The following is a 27,871-nucleotide window of genomic DNA, read 5'->3' as shown; positions in this document are numbered from 1 at the left end:
ACTTTTAGTTACAGTTTCTGGAAAATGCATGAGTTGGCGGGTGGCACCACAGAACACGGAGGAATGCTGCTCCTGGCTGCACAGAACATGAGAGCGCTTTATCCTTAGGCACGGGTAGACAACGTTCAGAAAGACAAGGTATGTGCAGAATGTTTTTCTTTGTGAGAACTTAGTAATGGTTACTGTAACTGTGTTTATAGAGATCTGCATTAGAGCTTGACAAGGACGCACTTATGGGTTATTGCATATGACGGGGATGTCAGGCCTTAAAACATTTTATGTGCAAATTGTGGAAATTTACAATGTGTTCATTTTAGAATGAGGAAGTCATAGATCCATAGACTATATATTTGCACAATGCTCAGTCCTGAAAGCAGAAGAGCAGTAATCGCACGGCACGTCCAGCCTGGTCGCACCGTGGTGCCGGGGATCACCGCTCTAGTGTAAGGCTGTGGACACAATGCTTTGTCTGCGCCGGGGCACGGGGGACATTGTCGATGCAGGAAACGCTTTCTTGCAGATTTCCTGATTCTCTTCCTGCGCCCGAGGATGTGACGCAAGTCTTAGGACAAGGTGAGGCTGAGCATTTCTTAGAAGATACCTATAGCCGCCTGGCGACGACCCACGACTAGCAACTTCTCCCAGACATTGGGGAAACACGAGAGACAGTTCACTTTTGTGGTTAGACACCTCCATTTTAAGGTGACATCTGGGAACCAGAAGAGGATCTGATGTGTGCGTGACCCCCGCTCCCCGTCAGTGTGATATGCGGTGTCAGTGTGACACGGTGACGTTGGCTTCCTGAGCGCTGGTAAGTGTAATCCCCGCGCACACGAATCGCACCTGTGTCACCCATCACCATTTTCCTTGCATTCTTTTTTTTTCTTTTAGTAAAATGTAGTGCGCTCTAGATCCTGCCCGCTGCTCGTCCGGTCACCATGTTGTCACTTTTTTACTTATAGTCTGCGGTTACACACATGATCCTGCGCACATTGAAGACGGCGCTGGAGGAGGAGAGACGAGGACCCCGACTAAGACTAGAGTCCAAAGATGAGCATGGCGAGGTAAGCAAGAAGGCAAGTCCATTATTAATGTTTTACGACATTGACTGATTGTGGCCCCCGCCTTACAGCCTGGCTGGACAAACATAGCAGCAGAAATGTAAAACGTAACTCATGATTGGCACAAAGTGCCACATTGTCCTCCATGACGGATTCATTACACACGTGTTGTGATTCTTAGGGCGCAATCAGACGGCCGTATGACACGGGCGACGATTGTTTCACAGTGCACGGACTGGCCGGCGGCTCTCCTCACCCGAGCCTGACAGCTGCATAGAAATACATGCTGTCACACTTCAGTCAGGACAGCCGCCGGCCAGTCCGACCATTGTGATACAATCGTCGCCCGGCCGTGTCACGCGGCCGTCTGACTGCACCCTTACCTGCAGTACAAGGTGTCCGTCATCTATATCTGTTGTACGCTCAGTTGTTTTGCTTTAGTTAGTGGCACAGGATGTAACTGACTGTCCACCACATTATCTCCCATCGGCCAATTCACCTGACCAAAAAGAGAAACCTCCCTGTCCCGTGCCCCTCAGTGTGCGGAGAATACGTGACTGCGTCTATGGATATAGAGTATGAAACATGACACGACGGATTGTCCGGCCTCACATTGTTCACAACCTGAAAGGTTACAAGTCTATTTTTACATATTGAAGGCAATTCTGTCCGGCGTCTTAGCTGAGGGAAGCTTAGGATAAGGGGGAGATGCAGAGGGCAATGATAGTTAGAGTTCTCAGATTTTATTCTGTTTCACATGTAAAAAGCTGCTTAATGCCTGTTAGAACTCAGAACGTTTATGATTCCTGCTTCCCCAACTGACTCAGAGAAAGCCTGTGAGTCCTGCTTCCCCAACTCACTCATAGAGAAAGCCTGTGAGTCCTGCTTCCCCAACTCACTCAGAGAGAGCCTGTGAGTCCTGCTTCCCCAACTCACTCAGAGAGAGCCTGTGAGTCCTGCTTCCCCAACTGACTCAGAGAAAGCCTGTGAGTCCTGCTTCCCCAACTCACTCATAGAGAAAGCCTGTGAGTCCTGCTTCCCCAACTCACTCAGAGAGAGCCTGTGAGTCCTGCTTCCCCAACTCACTCATAGAGAAAGCCTGTGAGTCCTGCTTCCCCAAATCACTCATAGAGAAAGCCTGTGAGTCCTGCTTCCCCAACTCACTCATAGAGAAAGCCTGTAAGTCCTGCTTCCTCAACTCACTGATAAAACCTGTGAGTCCTGCTTCCCCAACTCACTCATAGAGAAAGCCTGTGAGTCCTGCTTCCCCAAATCACTCATAGAGAAAGCCTGTGAGTCCTGCTTCCCCAACTCACTCATAGAGAAAGCCTGTGAGTCCTGCTTCCCCAACTCACTCAGAGAAAGCCTGTGAGTCCTGCTTCGTCAACTCACTCATAGAGAGTCTGTGAGTCCTACTTCCTCCGCACCCTCATAGGGAAAACCTATGATCCCTGCTTCCTCCTCAGCCTCCTGGAGAAAGCCTGAGAGTCCTGATTCCTCCACCCCTACATAGAGAAAGTTTATCAGCCTTGCTTCCCCAACTCACTCATAAGAAAAGCCTGTGAGTCCTGCTTCCCGATCCGACACCAAAAAAATATTTGTAGCATGAGCTGCCAATCACTGAGTAAAGCTAAGCAGGACTCACAATCTCTCTTTGAGTGGCTGGGTAAGCAGGAATTCTAAAAATGTTGTTTTTTTTTGTTACTTTCTGGAAATGTGACTTCAATTTTTTTCAGTTACAATTTATTGTATTATTCAGACTAAGCAATTCACTGTAAAGTAGTAGGAGTAATAACAATGACTAAAATAAGATAGGATGAAGCTGAACTATATATATGTATATATATATATATATATATATGTGTATATATATATATATATATATATATATATATATATATATATATACACACACACACACACTGCTCAAAAAAATAAAGGGAACACTTAACAGAATATAACTCCAAGTAAATCAAACTTCTGTGAAATCAAACTGTTTACTTAGGAAGCCACACTGATTGACAATCAATTTCACATGCTGTTGTGCAAATGGAATAGACAACAGATGGAAATTATTGGCAATTATCAAGACACCCTCAATAGAGGAGTGGTTTTTCAGGTGGGGACCACAGACCACATCTCAGTACCAATGCTTTCTGGCTGATGTTTTGGTCACTTTTGAATGTTGGTTGTGCTTTCACACTCGTGGTAGCATGAGACAGACACTACAACCCACACAAGTGGCTCAGGTAGTGCAGCTCATCCAGGATGGCACATCAATGCGAGCTGTGGCAAGAAGGTTTGCTGTGTTTGTCAGCGTAGTGTCCAGAGGCTGGAGGTGCTACCAGGAGACAGGCCAGTACACCAGGAAATGTGGAGGGGGCCGTGGGAGGGCAATAACCCAGCAGGACCGCTACCTCAGCCTTTCTGCGAGGAAGAACAGGAGGAGCACTGCCAGAGCCCTGCAAAATGACTCCAGCAGGCCACAAATGTGCACAAATGGTTAGAAACTAACTCCATGAGGATGGTCTGAGGGCCCGACGTCCACAGATGGGGGTTGTGCTCACAGCCCAACACCGTGCAGGACGCTGGGCATTTGCCACAGAACACCAGGATTAGCAAATTCACCACTGGCGCCTTGTGCTCTTCACAGATGAAAGCAGGTTCACACTTAGCACATGTGACAGACGTGACAGAGTCTGGAGACGCCGTGGAGAACGATCTGCTGCCTGAAATATCCTTCAGCATGACCGGTTTGGTAGTGGGTCAGTAACGGTGTGGTGTGGCATTTCTTTGGAGGGCCACACAGCCCTTCATGTGCTCGCCAGAGGTAGCCTGACTGCCATTAGGTACCGAGATGAAATCCTCAGACGCCTTGTGAGACCATATGCTGGTGCGGTTGGCCCTGGGTTCCTCCTAATGCAGGACAAGGCCAGACCTCATGTGGCTGGAGTGTGTCATCAGTTCTTGCAAGAGGAAGGCATTGAAGCTATGGACGACCCGTTCCCCAGACCTGAATCCGATTCATCAAATCTGGGACATTATGTCTCACTCCATACACCAACGTCACGTTGCACCACAGACTGTCCAGGAGTTGGCGGATGCTTTTGTCCAGGTCTGGGAGGAGATCCCTCAGGAGACCATCCACAGCCTCATCAGGAGAATGCCCAGGCATTGTAGGGAGGTCATACAGGCACTGGGTGGCCACACACACTACTGAGCATCATTTCCTTGTCTTGAGGCATTTCCACTGAAGTTGGATCAGCCTGTAATTTGATTTTCCACTTTGATTTTGAGTATCGTTCCAAATTCAGACCTCTGTGGGATATTTCAACACTTTCCACTATGTAATGAATAAAGATTTGCAACTGGAATATTTAAATTCAGTGATATCTATGATGTTGGATTTTAGTGTTCCCTTATTTTTTTGAACAGTGTACAGTACAGACCAAAAGTTTGGACACACCTTCTCATTTAAAGATTTTTCTGTATTTTCATGATTATGAAAATTGTACATTCACACTGGAGGCATCAAAACTATGAATTAACACATGTGGAATTATATACTTAACAAGAAAGTGTGAAACAACTGAAATTATGTCTTATATTCTAGGTTCTTCAAAGTAGCCACCTTTTGCTTTGATGACTGCTTTGCACACTCTTGGCATATATAGTCCTCAAAATAAAGCGATGCAAAAATAATTATTTTTTTATATAAAAGTTATTATCGTATAAAAGCGCCAAAACATAAAAAATGATATAAATGAGGTATCGCTGTAATCATACTGACCCGAAGAATAAAACTGCTTTATCAATTTTACCAAACGTGGATCGGTATAAACGCCCCCCCCCCCCCCCCTCCCCCCTCAAAGAAATTCATGAATAGCTGGTTTTTGGTCATTCTGCCTCACAAAAATTGGAATAAAAAGCGATCGAAAAATGTCACGTGCCCAAAAATGGTACTAATAAAAACGTCAACTCGTCCCACAAAAAACAAGACCTCACATGACTCTGTGGACCAAAATATGGAAAAATTATAGCTCTCAAAATGTGGAGACGCAAAAACTATCTTTTGCAATAAAAAGCGTCTTTCAGTGTGTGACGTCTGCCTATCATAAAAATCCGCTAAAAAAACCCGCTATAAATAGTAAATCAAACCCCCCTTCATCACCCCCTTAGTTAGGGAAAAATAATAAAATAAAAAAAATGTATTTATTTCCATTTTCCCGTTAGGGTTGGGGTTGAGGCTAGGGTTATGGGGCTAGGGTTGGGGCTAGGGTTAGGGCTAGGGTTAGGGCTAGGGTTAAGGCTACAGTTAGGGTTGGGGCTAAAGTTAGGGTTAAGGTTTGGATTACATTTACAGATGGGATTAGGGTTAGTGGTGTGTTGGGGTTAGGGGAGTGGTTAGATTTGGGATTAGGGTTAGGGGTGTGTTTGGATTAGGGTTTCAGTTATAATTGGGGGGTTTCCACTGTTTAGGCACATCAGGGGCTCTCCAAACGTGACATGGCGTCCGATCTCAATGCCAGCCAATTCTGCGTTGAAAAAGTAAAACAGTGCTCCTTCCCTTCTGAGCTCTGCCATGTGCCCAAACGGTGGTTCCCCCCCATATATGGGGTATCAGCGTACTCAGGACAAATTGGACAATTTCTCCTGTTACCCTTGGGAAAATACAAAACTGGGGGCTAAAAAAATAATTTGTGGGAAAAAAAAAATGTTCATGGCTCTGCGTTAAACTAGTGAAACACTTGGGGGTTCAAAGCTCTCACAACACATCTAGATAAGTTCTTTAGGGGGTCTACTTTCCAAAATGGTGTCACTTGTGGAGGGTTTCAATGTTTAGGCACATCAGTGGCTCTCCAAACGCAACATGGTGTCCCATCTCAATTCCTGTCAATTTTGCATTGAAAATTCAAACAGCGCTCCTTCCCTTCCGAGCTCTGCCATGCGCCCAAACAGTGGTTTACCCCCACATATGTGGTATCGGCGTACTCAGGACAAATTGCACAACAACTTTTGGGGTCCAATTTCTTCTCTTGCTTTTGGGAAAATAAAAAAATGTGGGGCAAAATGATGATTTTTGTGAAAAAATATGATTATTTATTTTTATGGCTCTGCATTATAAACTTCTGTGAAGCACTTGGTGGGTCAAAGTGCTCACCACACATCTAGATAAGTTCCTTAGGGGGTCTACTTTCCAAAATGGTGTCATTTGTGGGGGGTTTCAATGTTTAGGCACATCAGGGGCTCTCCAAACGCAACATGGCGTCCCATCTCAATTCCTGTCAATTTTGAAAAGTCAAACGGCACTCCTTCCCTTCTGAGCTCTGCCATGCGCCCAAACAGTGGTTTAACCCCACATATGGGGTATCGGCGTACTCAGGACAAATTGTACAACTTTTGGGGTCCATTTTATCCTGTTACCCTTGGTAACATAAAACAAATTGGAGCTGAATTAAATTTTTTGTGAAAAAAAGTTAAATGTTCATTTTTATTTAGTGGATGCTTTCCTGAAATGGAAAGTACTTGCAAGCAGCATAATACAAAGATTTTTGTATTATGCTGCTTGCAAGTACTTTCCGTTTCAGGAAAGCATCCACTATGTATTTCCTTTAAGTAGAGGGCTTTTCGGTCTCTTTCGTCCCGCTACATTTAGCCCAACTTGGGTCTCTCCCTAAGGTGGCTAGCATATATGTATCATTTTTATTTAAACATTCAAAACATTTCTGTGAAGCACCAGAAGGGTTAATAAACTTCTTGAATGTGGTTTTGAGCACCTTGAGGGGTGCAGTTTTTAGAATGGTGTCACACTTTGGTATTTTCTATCATATAGACCCCTCAAAATGACTTCAAATGAGATGTGGTCCCTAAAAAAAATGGTGTTGTAGAAATGAGAAATTGCTGGTCAACTTTTCACCCTTATAAACTCCCTAACAAAAAAAAAATTTTGGTTCCAAAATTGTGCTGATGTAAAGTAGACATGTGGGAAATGTTACTTATGAAGTATTTTGTGTGACATATCTCTGTGATTTAAGGGCATAAAAATTCAAAGTTGGAAAATCGTGAAATTTTCTAAATTTCGCCAAATTTTTTTTTTTTTTTTTTTTTAATAAATAAACGCAGGTAATATCAAAGAAATTTTACCACTACATTAAGTACAATATGTCACGAGAAAACACTGTCAGAATCATCAGGATCCGTTGAAGCGTTCCAGAGTTATAACCTCATAAAGGGACAGTGGTCAGAGTTGTAAAGATTGGCCCGGTTATTAAAGTGCAAACCACCCTTAGGGGTTAAGAAATGAAGGTCAGTCAGTCCGAAAAATTGGGAAAACTTTGAAAGTGTCCCCAAGTGCATTTGCAAAAACCATCAAGCGCTACAAATAAATTGGTTCACATGAGGACCACCCCAGGAAAGGAAGACCAAGAGTCACCTCTGCTTCTGAGGATAAGTTTATCTGAGTCCCCAGCCTCAGAAATTGCAAGTTAACAGCAGCTCAGATTAGAGACCAGGTCAATGCCACACAGAGTTCTAGCAGCAGACACATCTCTACAACAACTGTTAAGCTGCTAGGAAACCACTGCTAAGGACAGGCAACAAGCAGAAGAGACTTGTTTGGGCTAAAGAACACAAGGAATGGACATTAGACCAGTGGAAATCTGTGCTTTGGTCTGATGAGCCCAAATTTGAGATCTTTGGTTCCAACCACCGTGTCTTTGTGTGACGCAGAAAAGGTGAACGGATGGACTCTACATGCCTGATTCCCACCATGAAGCATGGAGGAGGAGGTGTGATGGTGTGGGGGGGCTTTGCTGGTGATCACTCTTGGTGATTTATTCAAAATTTGAAAGCATACTGAACCAGCATGGCTACCACAGCATCTTGCAGCGGCATGCTATTCCATCCGGTTTGCGTTTAGTTGGACCATCATTTATATTTCAATAGGACAATGACCCCAAACATTCCTCCAGGCTGTGTAAGGGCTATTTGACCAAGAAGGAGAGTGATGGGGTGCTACGCCAGATGACCTGGCCTCCACAGTCACCAGACCTGAACCCAATTTAGATAGTTTGGGGTGAGCTGGACCGCAGAGTGAAAGCATCTCTGGGAACTCCTTCAAGATTGTTGGAAGACCATTTCTGGTGACTACCTCTTGAAGCTCATCAAGAGAATGCCAAGAGTGTGCAAAGCAGTCATCAAAGCAGAAGGTGGCTACTTTGAAGAACCTAGAATATAAGACATAATTTCAGTTGTTTCACACTTTTTTGTTAAGTATATAATTCCACATGTGTTAATTCATAGTTTTGATGCCTTCAGTGTGATTGTACAATTTTCATAGTCATGAAAATACAGAAAAATCTTTAAATGAGAAGGTGTGTCCAAACTTTTGGTCTGTACTGTATATAGTATGTATGTGTGTAATGTATAGAGTATGTATGTGTGTAATATAAATATATAGTATGTATGTGTGTAATGTATAATGTGTATATGTATGTATGTGTGTTATGTATTGTATAGTGTTGAGTGTGGCAGTGAATGACTGTGAGTGACATTAAGTAACAGATGATATAGTGTAAACAGTGAATGACAGATCCTGCACATTTTCTTGAAACATTTCATATTGATTTAGATTGTGAGCCCCATCGGGGACAGTGATGATAATGTGTGCAAAATGTAAAGCGCTGCGGAATATGTTAGCGCTATATAAAAATAAAGATTATTATTAAGATTATTATATTGTGCATATTCTACACTTCCCGGATTTATCTTGGGGCCCTAGACAAGTTTGGGACCACAAATAATAAGGGAAATCAGGTTTGGATTGTGAGATTTACATAAAAAGATGTCACTATTAAATTAACCGTGTCTGATCAGGTTTTCTGCACCAGGTGATTTGAGATTAAATATCGAGAAATATGTGGATTACTATCGGTGCAGCATCAGTCAGAGCATCGGGGCTGGTGTAATACGTCCTTTGTCCCTTTACCAGAAATCACAGCCACAAAGCCCTTTTCTTTGCAGCCCTCCTCTTTGTATCCCACCATCTTGCTTGCCCAGCTCTTCTACAGATATTCCTTATTCTGTATGTGCAGCACATTGGAAACTAACGTACAGTGATGGCTGTGAGAAAATCTTTTGAAAAGCCGTCCGGAGACTATAGGGAGAGACGGGACTAATCTGATCCCTGACTGGCTTCTCCTGCTCTGATCTCAATGATTGACAGGTCTCTCCCTGCGTGTGTACATATGGAGAGTCCTGGAAGTCAAAGGGTGCGGAATAGTCACCTGGGACTAGCTTTGGGCTAGTCATCGAGGACACACAGTCCCTGGACAACTTTTAAAAATATGTTGAAAACATATCTGGCTTCAGTTGTACAACCAGGGCCTGTGGTTCAGACAGCATGAATATGATGACAGGTTTCCTTTAAAGCAAATAGGTTATCAGATTTTATCATTTAAACTGTATACAATGTTAAATAGATCTTATAGACCTGACGAGGCTGGTGTACTTACTGTTACAGTCAAACTGTCCGTGTAGCGCTATTTGAATCTTTATCCTCTTCCTCCACCCACCTAGTTGGTTGACAGCCCCTCAGCATCCCTCCTCCCTGCTGAGATCTCACACTGCTCAGTACAAGCTGCAGCTGTCAGTCAGGCTGGGTGAATGGAGACCGAGAACACTTGGACTGATTCTATTCAATAAGTGTATGCGTGTAGATAAAACCCTCAGGACATGTAAAGGCGGTCGTCGTGGAGAATGAGGATCCCCATCGTTGTGCAGCATTTGTGACCGGAGATCACCACCTACTGTCCAAACTGAACCCAGCGGAACTGAAGGATGGAAGAAGTGTTTCAGGAAGGATGTATCAAAAGAGAGCACCGGGTAAGGTGACACATGTGACGGAGTGGCATGGAGTGGCGGAGTCAGTTGTCGCTAACAAGTGAACATAAGTGTGCGCGGAGGGGCGCCATGGCCGAGTCACCGGGACGCACATGGAGAATGAGATAGGCGGGACGTCATGAGCCAGTGAGCGAGATTCGGATGAAGTCAGTCAAGGCCTGGGATCCAGACTACGCCGGTCAAGATTGGAAGTCCAACCCTTATTCGTCACGGCCCAATAGTCAACCGTCTCAGATCAAGCACCAAAGATAGAGTGCGGGCCGTCATCCAGAAGTTGACATTCGCTCTGGTGATCCGGAGGCAAGAGTGAAACGGCCGTTACTTCTGACGCTGATGTACGGTACAGGATTTGGTCCAGGGCTGTGCAGCAGATGTGACGGGAACCGGCCAGTGTGTGGAGGGCCCGAGAGCATTACTTGACTTTGCCCGGAGGACTTGTGGCCTAGTGGGAAATACCGGTGACCCCCGATAGCGCCTGTAACCTAAGTGGAACGTGGTGAAGAGTCATCCTCGTGTGGCCTCGTAGTTGTGAGCGCTGTTTGTGGGAAGTGATCACACAGCGGACATTAGGGCGTCGCTCCTATTGGGAAATAGTCGGATAGGATGGAGAATCCGTACTGCGACGGTTATACTGCGTTTATGGTCATTAGTGCTAATATTGTTACTTAATATCCTGTAATTGAACAATTGACTCCTTGGAGCTTTAACCCTTTCATCTCTGTGTTGAGAGAATAGTCTGAGAGGTGCGGGGGGGAGGGGCGAGCTTCGCCCACTAGTTATTACTACATTGGGCGCTTACCGTAATGTAACGTCAGAGCTGTGAATAAGCCCTGAGCTCCGGACGTCAGCATTATCGGCCTAATCACAAGCCAGTAACATGGAAATCTACATCAAGGATCCGGTCAGGGTCATCGCCGAACATCCAGGATCATTCCCAGGAAACGACGCATTTCACTCCCAGACTCTCTCACCATGACACGATATCAGACCTTGGACTTGATAAGAGAAGGTTCTCTTCACTTCTGAAAAGAACGGTCATTAAATCACCGAAAATAAATAATTGTCTATTTTTCTACCTTCCTGCTGCCATAGATCAGATGATTGTTTTTTGTCGGGGGAGGGGGCCAATACCCGATGCCCCCAACAATTAGCTGCCACTGGCAGAAGACCACAGTGTGTAGAGTGGGACAGCACATGTTATACACTGCGTGCAGAATTATTAGGCAAGTTGTTTTTTGGATCACATGATACTTTTTATACATGTTGTCCTACTCCAAGCTGTTCAGGCTTGAGAGACAACTACAAATTAAGTAAATCAGGTGATGTGCATCTCTGTAATGAGGAGGGGTGTTGTCTAATTACATCAAACCCCTATATAAGGTGTGCTTAATTATTAGGCAACTTCCTTTCCTTTGGCAAAATGGGTCAGAAGAGAGATTTGACGGGTTCTGAAAAGTCCAAAATTGTGAGCTGTCTTGCAGAGGGAGGCAGCAGTGTTGAAATTGCCAAACTTTTGAAGCGTGATCACCGAACAATCAAGCGTTTCATGGCAAATAGCCAACAGGGTCACAAGAAGCGTGTTGGGCAAAAAAGATGGAAAATAACTGCCCATGAATTGAGGAAAATCAAGCGTGAAGCTGCCAAGATGCCATTTGCCACCAGTTGTGCCATATTTCAGAGCTGCAACGTTACTGGAGTAACAAAAAGCACAAGGTGTGTGATACTCAGGGACATGGCCAAGGTAAGGAAGGCTGAAAAACGACCACCTCTGCACAAGAAACATAAGATAAAATGTCAAGACTGGGCCAAGAAATATCTTAAGACTGACTTTTCAAAGGTTTTATGGACTGATGAAATGAGAGTGACTCTTGATGGGCCAGATGGATGGGCCAGAGGCTGGATCAGTAAAGGGCAGAGAGCTCCACTCCGACTCAGACGCCAGCAAGCTGGAGGTGGGGACTGGTATGGGCTGCTATCATCAAAGATGAACTTGTGGGACCTTTTCGGGTTGAGGATGGGGTGAAGCTCAACTCCCAGACCTACTGCCAGTTTCTGGAAGACTTCTTCAAGCAGTGGTACAGGAAGAAGTCGGTATCGTTCAAGAAAAACATGATTTTCATGCAGGACAATGCTCCATCACAGCCTCCAACTACTCCACAGCGTGGCTAGCCAGTAAAGATCTCGAAGAAGAAAAAATAATGACATGGCCCCTTGTTCACCTGATCTGAACCCCATAGAGAACCTGTGGTCCCTCTTAAAATGTGAGATCTACAGGGAGGGAGAACAGTCCACCTCTCGGAGCAGTGTCTGGAGGCTGTGGTGGCCGCTGCACGCAATGTTGGTCGTAAACAGATCAAACAACTGACAGAATCTATGGATGGAGGCTGCCAAGTGTCATCATAAAGAAAGGTGGCTATATTGGTCACTCATTTTGGGGGGTTTGGTTTTTGCACGTTAGAAATGTTTATTTCTAAATTTTGTGCAGTTATATTGGTTTACCTGGTGAAAACAAACAAGTGAGGTGGGAATAGATTTGGTTTTTATTAAGTTGCCTAATAATTCTGCACAGTAATAGTTACCTGCACAAACAGATGTCCTCCTAAGATCGCCAAATCTAAAAAAAAAAAACACTCCAACTTCCAAAAATATTAAGCTTTGATATTTACGAGTCTTTTGGGGTTGATTGGGAACATCGTTGTTGATCAATAATAAAAATAATCCTCTAAAATACAACTTGCCTAATAATTCTGCACGCAGTGTACACCAGGTGGTGAAGGGTCGGATGTTATACACTGGGGACCAGGGGCCGGATGCTATACATCGGGGGGCCAGGGGCTGGATGCTATACACCGGGGGCCAGGGGCCGGATGTTATACATCGGGGGGCCAGGGGCTGGATGCTATACACCGGGGGCCAGGGGCCGGATGTTATACATCGGGGGCCAGGGGCTTGATGCTATACATCGGGGGCCAGGGGCTTGATGCTATACATCGGGGGCCAGGGGCTTGATGCTATACACCGGGGGCCAGGGGCTTGATGCTATACATCGGGGGCCAGGGGCCGGATGTTATACACCGGGTGGTGAGGGGCTGAGCTCACTGACCAGGGTCCCTGTAGTTCTCGCCATATAGTGCAGCTCTGCACTGGAGCCGCTTACACAATACACAGAATGCAGTGGATCCATAAGCTTTCACACATCAGTTTTTTGCCATCAGTCACAATCCGTCGAATGTTGAAAAAAAAACTGATCCGTCGCAGATTGTGAAAAACTGATGCGACGGACCCGTTTTTTTGCCGGATCCGACTAGCTGATCCATCTAATTGGATTAAAAAAATAAAAAATAAAAAATTGGAGCATGCTCAGTTAAAAAAAACAGAATCCATAGGCTTCTATTCTAGCAAACGATGGACGGCGACGGATCCGTCGCCGTCCGTTTTTTTGACGGACACAACAAAAATGTTACTATGTCCGTTTTCTGGGGCTGCTTGATAAACAATTTTCGACGGAACCAGTGATCGACTGATGAAATGTGAGGTCATCCATCGCAATCCGTCGCTAATACAAGTCTATGAGAAAAAAAACAAATATGGCGGCAACATTCGCCGGATCAGTTTTTATCAAAAAATCGTTGGATTGTGACTGATGGCAAAAAACTGATGTGTGAAAACAGCCTAAGAAATACTCGCTTCAGTGTTGGACACACCGCTAACATTTATATAACCGATTAACCCCTTCCTGACCTCGGACGCTTTAGTATGTCCGAGGTCGGATCCCCTGCTTTGATGTGGGCTCCGGCGGTGAGCCCGCATCAAAGCTGCGACATGTCAGCTGTTTTGTACAACTGATATGTGCCTGCAATAGCGGCGAGTGGAATCGCGATCTACCCGCCGCTATTAACTAGTTAAATGCTGCTGTCAAACGCTGACAGCGGCATTTAACTACCGTTTCCGGCCATCGGGCCGGAAATGAGCGCATCGCTGACCCCCGTCACATGATTGGGGTCAGCGATGCATCAGCATGACAACCAAGGTCTATTGAAGACCTCTATGGTTGTTGATGCCGGATTGCTATGAGCGCCACCCTGTGGTCGGCGCTCATTGAAAAAGAAAATTGTACTACATAGGGGCGATCTATGCGTCGCTCCTATGTAGCAGAGGCAATCGAGTTGCGCCAGCTTCTAGCCTCCCATGTAGACTATTGAAGCATGGCAAAATAAAAAAAAATTTGTTTTGAAAAAATATGAAAAAAATAAAAAAATATAAAAGTTTAAATCACCTACCTTTCGCCCCATTCAAAATAAAACAAACAAAAAAAAAACAATAAAAAAAAAATCAAACCTACACATATTTGGTATCGGCGCGTTCAATATTGCCTGATAAATAAAAAAAAGGATTAACCTGATTGCTAAGCAGCGTAGCGAGAAAAAAATTAGAAACACCAGAATTACGTTTTTTTGTTAGCCGCAATATTGCATTAAAATGTAATAACGGGCGATCAAAAGATTGAATTTGCACCAATATGATATCATTAAAAATGCCAGCTGAGCACGCAAAAAATAAGCCCTCACCCGACCCCAGATCACGAAAAATGGAGACGCTAAGGGTATCGGAAAATGGCGCAATTTTTTTTTTTTTTTTTTTTTTTTTTTTAAAGCAAAGTTTGGATTTTTTTTTTCACCACTTAGATAAAAAATAACCTAGACATGTTTGGTGTCTATGAACTCGTAATGACCTGGAGAATCATAATGGCAGCTCAGTTTTATCATTTAGTGGACCTGGCAAAAAAGACAAACAAGAAAACAAGTGTGGGATTGCACTTTATTCGCTTGGAATTTGTTTCCCGTTTTCTAGTACAAGACATGCTAAAACCAATGATGTCGTTCAAAAGTACAACTTGTCCCACAAAAAACAAGCCCTCACATGGCCATATTGACAGGAAAATATAAAAAAAAGTTATGGCTCTAGGAAGGAGGTGAGCGAAAAACGAAAACGCAAAACCGAAAAAAGCTGGGGTCATTAAGGGGTTAAAGCATATAGTTATAATGTAAATATAATTTCCTATTTAGAATCACATCGTAAACTGAACCATTAATCTCATTACTGAAAACCTGCAAAAGGCGCATTTGTCCTTCTAAGGGGTCTCCTGCGAGTGCAATGCGAGAAACATGTGGGAGTCTCTCGCCTCCATACCGGCACTGGTAGGTTCGAGGCGTTCAGCTGTTTAGAAATACATGGAGCCGCACAGTCCGGTCCCGAGTGCCGGGTGTTGAGGCGAGTTACTCGCATTGCACTCACAAGTGTGACCCCGGCCTAACAGTCTGACAATGGGAACCGACCCTCCTCACCAAGATGTGGACACGTGGAATAAATGTACATCCTGAAATCCGGGAGTAGAGGAGCGTTCACACTGGTCACAAGTGCGGCCATCCCCGACCGAACATCGCAGCACTCGCTCACAGATCCGCACAATTCCCACTTCCCCTTTGGGTGAATGGCGGCTATAAGGTAATCCAGCTGGAAATCAGGCCAGGATCCATGAAGGAAAGTCAGCAGCTCCTCAGCTGTGTGTGGGCTGTAATTGGGAGGCGGGCGGAGGCCCCTGTACATCCAGCATTGTGAGAGCCCGGCCATAGGGCCCCTCCGCCATCACCACTGCCCCAGGACAGGATGAGCCGAGCGTACAAGGTATTCATGGAAAGATCACAACGGGCTCTACCTTTGTTCTTGTTTTTTTTCTTTATTGGATTCTCTCAGATTTGTGACTTTTTTTTTTAAATAAATAATCCTTTTTCCGATGGCTGCTCATATTGACGTGCCCCGGCTGTATACTGTAGTGTGCCCCTTGCCCTGGTGGCATACTGTAGTGTGCCCCTTGCCCTGGTGGTATACTGTAGTGTGCCCCTTGCCCCGGCGGTATACTGTAGTGTGCCCCCCAGCGGTATACTGTAGTGTGCCCCTTGCCCTGGTGGCATACTGTAGTGTGCCCCTTGCCCTGGTGGTATACTGTAGTGTGCCCCTTGCCCCGGCGGTATACTGTAGTGTGCCCCATGCCCCGGCGGTATACTGTAGTGTGCCCCTTGCCCCGGCGGTATACTGTAGTGTGCCCCTTGCCCCGGCGGTATACTGTAGTGTGCCCCATGCCCCGGCGGTATACTGTAGTGTGCCCCTTGCCCTGGTGGTATACTGTAGTGTGCCCCTTGCCCTGGTGGTATACTGTAGTGTGCCCCTCGCCCTGGTGGTATACTGTAGTGTGCCCCTTGCCCCCCAGCGGTATACTGTAGTGTGCCCCCCAGCGGTATACTGTAGCGTGCCCCTCGCCCTGGTGGTATACTGTAGTGTGCCCCTTGCCCTGGTGGTATACTGTAGTGTGCCCCTTGCCCCGTTGGTATACTGTAGTGTGCCCCCCAGCGGTATACTGTAGCGTGCCCATCGCCCTGGTGGTATACTGTAGTGTGCCCCTCGCCCTGGTGGTATACTGTAGTGTGCCCCTTGCCCCGGCTGTACACTGTACGTGCAGACACTGTGTGCCTATGAATTTTCACAGCAGGAACCGGTTCTGTAGGGCGTAGCGGCTGCACACTATATTTACCTGTAGGAACACGTGTCTTTTTCCGGAAGTGCAGACACCTGGGCTACACAGATTATTCTTGTAGCTGAATATTTTAGCATTAACCCTTTTGCGTTCATCTCCTGTTCTTTCTTTTCTGATTTTGACTTTTTGCCTGTATCTTTAACCCCGTGTTCCCCGTGCGCCCCTCCGCCCGCTCGTCCTTCCCTCCCTCAGCAGCTGGTTTCCTTTCTATGAATGTGGCCCTGAGCTGTCTGTCACGGGGAGGTCCCTGTGCCGCCTCTAAGACGACGTGGTACCTTCTGCCCGGAAAGGTGAGGTGTCCGCGGGGCTTGTGATGCATGATGCGATGGCTGCAGGTTGGTGCATTGGGCTCCTGGCGGACTTCGCTCCTGTCCTCAGTGTGATTTATGTTGTGTTTCTTCCAGGTCTTGCAGCATGAGGGAGACGAGGAGCGGGACGGTGTCATATACAGTGTGTACCTGCGCAGTGCCGGCTCCCTGCAGGTAACGCACCGTCCCCTGTGTCACTGACCCGCCGTCTCAGATAATGGGATGATTATGGCCGTCAGTGGTTGTCCCATCCCGGGAGTCTGCTGAACTCTGACTGTACCCGGCTGTGTGCATGCTGTCAGTGAATAAGACTTCTGACTGTACCCGGCTGTGTGCATGCTGTCAGTGAACAAGACTTCTGACTGTACCCGGCTGTGTGCATGTTGTCAGTGAACAAGACTTCTGACTGTACCCGGCTGTGTGCATGCTGTCAGTGAATAAGACTTCTGACTGTACCCGGCTGTGTGCATGCTGTCAGTGAACAAGACTTCTGACTGTACCCGGCTGTGTGCATGTTGTCAGTGAACAAGACTTCTGACTGTACCCGGCTTTGTGCATGCTGTCAGTGAATAAGACTTCTGACTGTACCTGGCTGTGTGCATGCTGTCAGTGAATAAGACTTCTGACTGTACCCGGCTGTGTGCATGCTGTCAGTGAATAAGACTTCTGACTGTACCTGGCTGTGTGCATGCTGTCAGTGAACAAGACTTCTGACTGTACCCGGCTGTGTGCGACTTCTGACTGTACCTGGCTGTGTGCACGCTGTCAGTGAACAAGACTTCTGACTGTACCCGGCTGTGTGCATGCTGTCAGTGAACAAGACTTCTGACTGTACCCGGCTGTGTGCATGCTGTCAGTGAACAAGACTTCTGACTGTACCTGGCTATGTGCATGCTGTCAGTGAACAAGACTTCTGATTGTACCCGGCTGTGTGCATGCTGTCAGTGAACAAGACTTCTGACTGTACCCGGCTGTGTGCATGCTGTCAGTGAACAAGACTTCTGACTGTACCCGGCTGTGTGCATGCTGTCAGTGAATAAGACTTCTGACTGTACCTGGCTGTGTGCATGCTGTCAGTGAACAAGACTTCTGACTGTACCTGGCTGTGTGCATGCTGTCAGTGAACAAGACTTCTGACTGTACCCGGCTGTGTGCATGCTGTCAGTGAACAAGACTTCTGACTGTACCCGGCTGTGTGCATGTTGTCAGTGAACAAGACTTCTGACTGTACCCGGCTGTGTGCATGCTGTCAGTGAATAAGACTTCTGACTGTACCCGGCTGTGTGCATGCTGTCAGTGAATAAGACTTCTGACTGTACCCGGCTGTGTGCATGCTGTCAGTGAATAAGACTTCTGACTGTACCCGGCTGTGTGCATGCTGTCAGTGAATAAGACTTCTGACTGTACCCGGCTGTGTGCATGCTGTCAGTGAACAAGACTTCTGACTGTACCCGGCTGTGTGCATGCTGTCAGTGAATAAGACTTCTGACTGTACCCGGCTGTGTGCATGCTGTCAGTGAATAAGACTTCTGACTGTACCTGGCTGTGTGCATGCTGTCAGTGAATAAGACTTCTGGCGACTCTTGCTGATAAGTTGTTAGAATTGTATCCAGGTTGGACAATGCTCTGTGAATTCTGGAATGATACATTGTAGCAAACTACCAGCGCTCTGTGTGCAGGTAATTACTCATGGGCTCAGAGAGCATTGTCTGTGCTGTGGACAGGACTGTCTCATCGCCTCCTTCCCAGATGCCGGTGATTGCTGTAGTTTTGGCCCCGGCTTCTATCTTATATAATGTCCTGGTACCTGTCAGCGGCGGCGCCCAGAACAGGACACCTTGTTGTTCTAGGTACATGGCTATTTCTGTCCTGCGCCGCCTTATGGCAAAGTATAAGGTGTCGCTGACACTCGGTGATTCATCATTATATGGGGAGTTATCGCCTGTCTGCTTCTCTCCCCAGACTCCCGTCAGAGTGTTAGCTCTTCGTGCCGGCACTCTCCCCAGACTTGTCCTCCATCTGCTTGACGCCCGGATTCTGGGGGACATCACCTACATCCCGGCCTTCCTGGCCACGTATCGCACCTTCACCAACACTCGCAAAGTGCTGAGAACGCTGCTGGACAGGTGGGAACATTACCCGACATGATGCTGTAGATCACAACTCCATTTCATGGCTTATTTTATTCCTTCCCTTCACATATTGCTCCGGCCCCTCTGCGGCCCCTTCTACGCTGTGAATAATTGTGTCCGGTGGTTGCAGGTTGGAGGACGATGATTACACTCAAGCAACTAGCAACTCCTATGGAGGAAAGGATGATGAGTGAGTAGTACATATGTGTCCACGCACGGTAGCTTTTACTTACAGGCCGTTATTATACTTTTGGATTCCAGTGCTTTTTAGTCTGATTTTTCTATAATCAGGTGGATATTTTATCATTTATGTTCACATGTTCAGTGTTTCCAGCAGAAAAATCTGTTACAAATACTGACGTGTCGGCAGCATAAAATACGTGAGTTTTTGATGCATTTTCACCACTCAAACATGAGTGTAATCTGCAGAAAAAGCTCTGAAATAATTGACGCGCGGCAGATCTGCAAGGAAAAATAATCAAAGACACAGGAGACTTCAGGGATCTCATTCACTTTGCTGCTACTAGGAAATCCTTACAAGTTTTGTGACAAAAGTGCACAGAAAACGAAAAAACCGCAAGGTGTGCACAGGCATTCACTGGTGGGGTCAGCCCGGGCCCTGAGGATACATTCCCAATGAATATTTGGGGAGGTTTGATGTTGTAGATTTTCTGCATCTGTTATCAGGCTAGGTGAAGCAGAAGTCCAGTGTGAGTGACATCCATAAAAAATACCTTTTATTCCATTTTCATTAAAAGCACATGTCCAAAATCCATCTTTATATCCAGAGACACAAAAACGGGTGATTCCTACCAGTGACGGTCACAGGCTTAAAGTGCATTTAAAATCACAATGACTAAGGCGGCACGACCGTTGTAACGCGTATGAGTTTAAATGCCCTTTAAGGCTATGTGCACACGTTGCGGATTGGGGTGCAGAACTTTCTGCACAAAATCCGCATCTCCTGGCAGAAAACACAGGTGCAGATTTGACACGTTTTTTTATTCGAATTTTGTGCGTTTTTGAATTGAAACAACATGAAGAAAAGACCCTGTACTGCACATTATAATTGTGAAAATCGGTATTCAATGTCTTATTTCTGCCCTGAGATACAATTACTTGAAGTTACAGGCCCAAAGCCTGAGGCTGCGCCAATGAGAGACTCTGACAACAGGCCCTGGTTTCCATGTGGCCCAGGGTTGTCATGGAGACTGTATGGATTCAAGTCACCAAATACATTGAGGTGTAAACACAGAGCCAGGAAGGATGTAGGTGGTGATCTGAATCCACACGGGGTCTCCATGAAGACAAAATATACCCTGATAAATCATTGTCTCTGCACCCCCGTATACAGCGCCCCTCTTCTCAGTAGTAGGGGAGATCATTGTCTCTGCACCCCCGTATACAGCGCCCCTCTTCTCAGTGATGGGGGACATCATTATGTCTGCACCCCTGTATACAGTGCCCCTCTTCTCAGTGATGGGGGACATCATTATGTCTGCACCCCTGTATACAGCGCCCCTCTTCTCAGTAGTAGGGGAGATCATTGTCTCTGCACCGCACCCCTGTATACAGCGCCCCTCTTCTCAGTAGTAGGGGGAATCATTGCCTCTGCACCCCTGTATACAGCGCCCCTCTTCTCAGTAGTAGGGGAGATCATTGTCTCTGCACCGCACCCCTGTATACAGCGCCCCTCTTCTCAGTAGTAGGGGGAATCATTGCCTCTGCAACCCCCTATATAGCACCCATCTTTTCAGTGATGGGGGACATCATTATGTCTGCACCCCCGTATACAGTCCCCCTCTTCTCAGTAGTAGGGGAGATCATTGTTTCTGCCCCCCCCATATACAGCGCCCCTCTTCTCCATGGTAGAGGACATCATTGTCTCTGCACCCCCGTACACAGCGCCCGTCTTCTCAGTGGTAGGGTACAGTGCATTATGTCCAGCAGTCGCCATCTTGTGCCATGTCCTCTGTCTCTGTCCTCAGTGTCAGCGGTCTCTTCTGTGGCTGGATGTCTCAGTATCCTGATGACTTTATATTACTGGACCAGGACCTGAGGGAAGAACTGTCTCGCTGTTTTGTAAACCTGAAGAAGGTAAATTTGGTCACAAAACTACAGGAGGTGACTGTCAGGGAGCGGCCGGTGACAGCAGCCGGTGCCTCGTTGGAAGAGGACGACCACTACGATCCCTTGGATGTCCTGACGTTCCAGGCCGTATATGTGGCCGAGCAGCTGACCTGCCTGGAGGCGGTGAGGACTTCTCTCTACTCTTTTTTTTTTATTTTTTATTTTTTTAAAGATCTATACTGTAAAATTCCATGAGTACAAGATGGCGTCTTTAGGTCGAGGCTGTGACAATTCTTGGGGTAATGCAAAGTTACGACAACCTTATCCCTATCGGGTTACAACAGCATGGGGGGACCCAATGATCTGATTATGGGGGGAACCACAATGTGGCACAGTTTTTGGTTAGCATCAAAGGATGGAAATATTCTCTTACTCCGGCTTCTTTATGACCTGAGACATGGAAAATGATTGATTACTCTGGACGATCAGATGTGATTAGAACAAATAAACATAGGAATCTTGAGAATGTTATCAGAAATTCTGCCTTTTATTTATTTCTAATTCTCCGTGATCCTGAGAAATTCCAGGTCTTTCCATTCTGCTCCTATGATCAGAGTTTCTGGATTACTGGAATAAATGGATATCGCTGCTATAGGAGAATTGACATTTAGTTATTATAAGATTCACTCCAGATCTCGTCTTATTTAATTTTTTTTCTTGCAGTCTCTCTTCCTAAGAGTCGTCCCACACGAGTGCCTGGGGTCTGTGTGGTCTCGAAGAGACAGGGGAGGAGACCACTGTGACCGATGCCACTCTGTCAGAGAGACCGTCCGCCACTTTAACCGCCTGTCGGGGGCTGTGACATCTTCATGTGTTCAAGACCCTCAGCTGAAGCCTCAGCAGCGGGCGCGGGTGATTGAGAAGTGGGTGAGAGTGGCTGAGGTGAGCGGAAATCTCCCTAATATGTGGCAGAAGTGGTGGGTTCGGAATGATCAAATATTCCGGACTATCGGAAGGTCATAGACTTGTTTATAAAACTCACTTGTGAGTTTGAAGGCAACCCAAATAATTCTACAGCCCTGGACGTTTCTCACAATGTCGTGCCATAGGTTGTAGTAATGTAAGTCTGTGGGATGATGGAGTCCGGACCCCATATAACGCATTATTACCCCTTCATATTGGAATTTATTGACTGCCTGAGAGCACAGACAGCCGACGTGAGCGTTTGAATATTTTTTATGTGGATATTTCCTGTAACTTTTTTTTTTTTTAATTTCAGGAATGCTGGAACCTCCGGAACTTCTCCTCGGTCTATGCCATCCTCTCGGCCCTGCAGAGTACGTCTGTGCACCGGCTGAAGAGAGTGTGGGCCGAGACCTCCAGGTGAGGCCGCCCATCTAAATCCTTTTGTTCTGCATGCCGCCATTGTTGTAGACTTGAGAAATGAAGATATATTGTGTTGTGATGTCACTCAGGGAAATCCAGCGCAGTTACCAGGAGATGAGCGAGGTGTTTTCTGAGAAGGACAATTACGCCCGGATGAGGGAGCTGCTCTTCCAGGTGAGCCATCGCCTCCGGTCCATGTGTCCTCGGCCGGAATAGCTCCTCATATAACACAGCCTTCTGTTCAGTCTCAGGAAACGTCTGATGTAACCACCAAAAAACACTCCCCGCGCTCCAGAGACCCACGGGCCACGGTAAGCCTCATTACATCAGTACTGTGGGGATGGGAGACCATACGCCATCCTAGACGTCACGGTGCCGTGAGCAGTTACTGACTCAACATGGCGTGAGGTTTCTGGAAATGTTCTCATCACTATGTGATCCTTCCCTTTTTCTCAGACTTCTGTGGGTAGAAGAGGAAGTGCTGACTGTGGGTGTGAGATCTCTGTATATGGCCGGTGTACAGTCACATTATAGATGTATATGTCGCCACAATCGACAATAGCGAAAATAAAAATATGGCAACCCCTGATCCTCACAAATAAACCCTATTTATGGGGTCTGCATAATCGTGCCATACAGTGAACACATAATGCCCGATTAATGAAGACTAGTGATGAGCCAATATACTCGTTACTCGAGATTTCCCGAGCACGCTAGGGTGACTTCCGAGTATTTTTTAGTGCTCAGAGATTTAGTTTTCCTCACCTCAGCTGAATGATTTATAGTACATCTGTTAGCCATCTTGATTACATGTGGGGATTCCCTAGCAACCAGGCAACCCCCACATGTACTTATGCTGGCTAACAGATGTAAATCATTCAGCTGCGGCGATGAAAACTAAATCTCCGATCACTAAAAAACACTCGGGAGACCACCGGAGCGTGCTCGGGAAATCTCGAGTAATGAGTATATTCGCTCATCACTAATCAAGACCAGTTTAGTTTACGCCAATCCTGATCAGGAGGCGCACTGGAGTCAGACGCTCCCGATTCGTTAAGAGGCCTGTGTGAATCCTGCGTGTCTGAACACTAGCATGTGCCGCGCCACAAATCTTATTCCAGTAAGGAGCGCTGCCGCTCATCATGCCCCAGGTCTGCCAAGTTCGTCAGAGCAGGGCGAAAATGGCACGAGAATACCAAAAGTTGCAACATTTTAGCATGCCCTCGTTTTGCGCCAACATTTTGTGACTTTTTAAACGTGACTTTTCTTGTTTTCCTCTGCACAGGGGGTCATTCCGTACCTGGGCGTCTTCCTCACTGACCTAGTTATGCTAGACTCCGCCATCCGGGACCAGCTGGAGGTGCGTCTTCTTTATTGAACCGCCATATGTCTCATATTGTGTGATCAGGCATTATGGTCGTTGTTTGTGGTTTCTTGGACCCTGAGGGGCTCATGGTTGACGATAGAAAATCATAAATTGTAATCCTATTTGTCGATTTCAGAATGGATACCTGAACTTTGAGAAACGCAGGAAGGTGAGTGCAAACTCTTCTATGTGGAGACATCTACATAGCATTAAAGGGGCCATCAGCTAAACTGACACATGTCCTATGGGGGTTTTCAGCTTGGCATAAAGGTCCTAATTTTGGTGATGACGGTGATACGGCTGCGTGGCTTTCCTGCTGCTGGTGATCACATTATTGTACTGGTGCAGAGTATTGGCTGCTGCTCTCGATCGCTGATGGGTTTGTATAAAAACAAAGGAGTCAGATTTACAACAAGAAGAAAAATGAGCAGATTGTAGAGCAGAAGTGCGGCCTGTGATGGATGATTAGATTTCACCTTCTTATCTGAGCAACGGTGAAGAATATTGGAGATATAATTTCATGCAAATCGTTTGTATCCTATCTGACATGGGATTATAAAACCTCCTTCGGTGTGCAGCTAGCTCAGCAAGTGGGGTCAAGCTTCAAAGGCTGAGTGATAGATCTCACACCTTGAGTCAGCTCGGAGCAGAACGAAAGGCTTGCTTGCCATGTGCATCCAAACCATCTGGTCTAAACTGCTTTGTTGAGTCAGCTATGTTTTTATAAGGAGAATATGGACTTGCCCTATGTTCTGGCCACACACCGGTTATATTACTGAGATCCCCAGAACATGGCAAGCCACCGGCTGGGTCTTGACCCGTTCTAGGGGATAAAGGCTAGTGTATGGCCATATGATCCCTCTTTCTGTGATGCATGTGGTTCACTTCAGAAGTGAGGGGCCACATCTAGTAAAGGACCTAGGAGCCAGCTGGCAGCCCATGCCCCCGTGGCCCAGCGCACCCATAATCTAACATTACTCGGTAACTGACATTTATACTGTTTATATCTTTTGACCTACCACTATCTGTATTTGCATATCTGACTATTATATATTTGTAACCATTGTGCATATAGTTTGCCTAGTGTGCCTTTAAAGCGATTAAACATATACTTTAACCTTTGGGAAGCTCTTTTATCCTGATCCATGAATCCACACGTCTATATCTTGGTTTAACTTCCCATGCTACCGGGACTGGTTTCTGGTCCAATATAAGCCTGATCCATTAACAGGATTATATCTAACGAGGGACTGGTGGCAGTCCTACCAGGATGGCAGTGCTCTGTTTCACTGGGGCTAGTGAAAAGGGTCTGTCAGGGTTGTGAGCGAGTGTGGTGCCACGTCACTGACTGCGTGGGCCACATCCTCTCACTCCCTGTGGGGACAAGGGGTGTCTGTAAAACTGTACGAAATTGAGCCAGGCGGGTGGCGAGGTGCAGGTTCATCACAGGGGGTAGCAGCGGTGTAATTCTGTGTGATCTCTCCGGAGTCATCCTTCACAGCAACTATAGGACAATAAACAATCCACACTGGTTCACATAGATTGCGCCAGTTTATGCCCATTTTATAAGACTTGGCCCTCTTTGGACCCGGAGTCCTCCACTAATGAGCAATTCTCAATGACTTGTTTCTGCTTATTTTGTTTTGCTTGATCTACAGGAGTTTGAGTCGCTTTCTCAGATCCGTATTCTGCAGACTGTCTGCCTGGGATATCGCTTCACTCCAGATCCGCACTTCGCTGGCTGGTTCCAGAAACTGCGTTTGACCAGCGAGGAGGAGAGGTAAATAATAAAAGGAATATTGAGGGCAGAGAACCAAAATATAGTATTTCATAGCCTGACAGCATAGTCACAAGCCTGAAAACAGCAGGCGTGTTCTGCGGATTGTGACCCTACACATTACACCTGGGGGTAGATGTCTGATTACTGGGCATTTATCGTGTCGTCTTTTCCAGTTACCGACTCTCATGTGACATTGAGTCGAATCAAGATCCAACTGTTACAACACCGCCCAACATGGTGAAGCCGACGGTGATCATCACACACTGCACTGAGTGAGCAGAAATCCAGCAAATTCACTCCACTGTTGACGCTCACATTACGCTGACCACTGTCTGCTTCTCTCTATCAGGCTTCTGGCCTCCATTGCTGCACCTTTTGGCCCCGGCATGCACTTGGTGTCCTGGGATACACCCTGTGAGCGGCTGATGACACCAGGCCTCAGTGCGGTATGGACACTTTCCACCATTTTCCTTTGGGATTAATAACATATTGTGGGATGGGAGTTTTGACACTTGTATTACAAAGTTATTCATAAAGGCCTATGTCCATTATCTATCCACTCATAGCAGCAGAAGAGCCCTTCAGTGCCAGCACTGGACACACAAAGCTCTCCAAAACCAGCGCACCAAGGCTTCCTGACCCCGGCGGTCACGGTGCGGACACACAGACGCTCTGCATCGTGTGGCAGTCCTTTAAATATTGGGGTGCAGCACGGCGCGTCTTCTGAGAGCATCACTGAGCAAGGAAAATTCCCTGACTCCACTGCAGATTTCCGCATCATCCGAGCACGCGTGGAGCCGGCGGCGGAGAACAGCGTGTACAAGAGCGTGCGGGTGAGGAGACTCTGACTAGGTGCAGGGGCTTCTATAATACCAACATGTACAGGGGGCGCCGGGTCTCATAACACGCCACAGTGGCCGCCAGGTCTCATAGCATGTCACAGCGGCCACCGGGTCTCCCGGAAGGCCACAGTATTTTTTTTTTTTTACAGCATTAGCTATAATCGATTTGATTTTGAGTTTCAGATCAGCAGTCAGGAGAAAGCTCCCACCGTGATTGACCGGATCATCCGGAAACATCATGGGATCCTCCAGGGGCCACAGGAACTTGTTCAGCTGTTGCCGGGGAATAAAGGTGAGATCCTACACATCTGATGCTGATATAGAGCTGTATCCTGGCCCTAACCAGCTGGTGACATCACACTCAGCGCTATAACATATAATATGGCCATATTTTACAAGATGTGTATATTCTATAAGACAGGGGTGTCAAACTGCATTCCTCGAGGGCTGCAACCAGGTCATGTTTTCAGGATTTCCTTGTACTGCACAGGTGATAATTTAATCACCTACACACATGATGATTGCAGCACCTTGTGCAATGCTAAGGAAATCTTGAAAACACGCATGGTTTGCGGCCCTCGAGGAATGCAGTTTGACACCCCTGCTATAAGAAGAAAGACTGCTCTGATGTGAAGGCACCAACTATAGAGACTAGAAAGAGGAGCATGGCTGCCACATCAGACAAGATTGGGGGTCGCAGACCCCTCTTCTCAGCATGGGTGTGGGGTATGTTGCTATGTAAGGAGACATTGTCCTGAGGTCTTATGTGTTAACATAATTGTGGAGAAATATGTTGTACTTGTTTGTCTTCACTAACCAAGGTAATATCTGATCCTACAGAGCTGCTCATCCCAGGGACCGCCAATGTCTTCTACGCCATGAGTGCTGCCAGCTTGGATTTCCTGGTCCGTCCACATCTTCCCGCCGCGGCCCCTCAACCTGAAACGCGACACCATCTGAAGGCACAAGTCCATGCCACCTATCCCAAAATCAAGGCCAAAGCTGGAGACTTTGCCAAGTCCCTCTTCTAGTATCTACTTGTAGGACTGACGCTACATAAGGACATTTCCTATCCCAGTGGGGGCTACTGGTATGTTATTTGAGGAGGCCGTGTAGCCTCCTCCTCTAGCCACAATTGCACGTGGTTTCATTCCGATGTTGCAACACCAATAACTTTCTTTTGGCTGACGAGAAACGACGCTGCGAGAACTGGAGCAAACTACAGTCAGGTGGTGACACCGCTCTGCATGTAAAGTGCTGCTCAACCCTCCATACACTATCATGAAACACTATGTACTGTTACTATGAGGCTGGATCTGTTTGTATTTCTCTGTTATGTTTTATCTGATATATTTAAAAAAAAAACAAAAGTTTGAAACTACAAGTCTCAGCATGCTCTACTAGCCCTGCATGGTTAGTGTTTATAGCTTCAA

At 46.4% G+C, this 27,871-nt stretch overlaps 1 protein-coding gene across 9 annotated transcripts; it reads left to right on the top strand.

Annotated features, from left to right (window-relative positions):
• Positions 1-27,793, top strand: RGL2 (ral guanine nucleotide dissociation stimulator like 2). Of its 9 annotated transcripts, XM_069746277.1 has the most exons (19): positions 7-138; positions 687-811; positions 963-1,064; positions 16,959-17,036; positions 18,825-18,988; positions 19,125-19,184; positions 20,983-21,247; positions 21,788-22,006; positions 22,344-22,447; positions 22,540-22,624; positions 22,696-22,761; positions 23,736-23,810; positions 23,953-23,985; positions 25,475-25,596; positions 25,770-25,868; positions 25,946-26,042; positions 26,163-26,429; positions 26,622-26,730; positions 27,279-27,793. In XM_069746277.1, exons 3-19 carry the CDS (start codon positions 978-980, stop codon positions 27,467-27,469), a joined length of 2,121 nt encoding a protein of 706 aa, XP_069602378.1. In that variant the 5' UTR covers positions 7-138; positions 687-811; positions 963-977; the 3' UTR covers positions 27,470-27,793. The 9 variants fall into 9 exon arrangements, with proteins under 9 accessions (XP_069602379.1, XP_069602378.1, XP_069602374.1 ...); XM_069746278.1 differs by lacking the exon at positions 687-811 and having other exon boundaries at positions 1-138; XM_069746273.1 differs by lacking the exon at positions 687-811 and having other exon boundaries at positions 32-138; positions 963-1,076.
• Positions 27,794-27,871: the final 78 nt, after the last annotated feature.

Source organism: Ranitomeya imitator, chromosome 2 (genome assembly GCF_032444005.1).
Source record: "Ranitomeya imitator isolate aRanImi1 chromosome 2, aRanImi1.pri, whole genome shotgun sequence".
Classification (NCBI taxonomy): domain Eukaryota; kingdom Metazoa; phylum Chordata; class Amphibia; order Anura; family Dendrobatidae; genus Ranitomeya; species Ranitomeya imitator.
The sequence above is the reverse complement of the archived record's forward strand: the minus strand, read 5'-3'. Positions and strand labels throughout refer to the sequence as shown.

Bases quoted from the DNA above. Each gene is read 5' to 3' on its own strand.
- RGL2 (XM_069746273.1), top strand. From the start codon at position 978: ATGATCCTGCGCACATTGAAGACGGCGCTGGAGGAGGAGAGACGAGGA. The intron at 22,007-22,343 runs GTGAGCGGAAAT...TTTTAATTTCAG, and splicing joins AGTGGGTGAGAGTGGCTGAG to GAATGCTGGAACCTCCGGAA. The intron at 25,869-25,945 runs GTGAGCAGAAAT...TCTCTCTATCAG, and splicing joins ATCATCACACACTGCACTGA to GCTTCTGGCCTCCATTGCTG.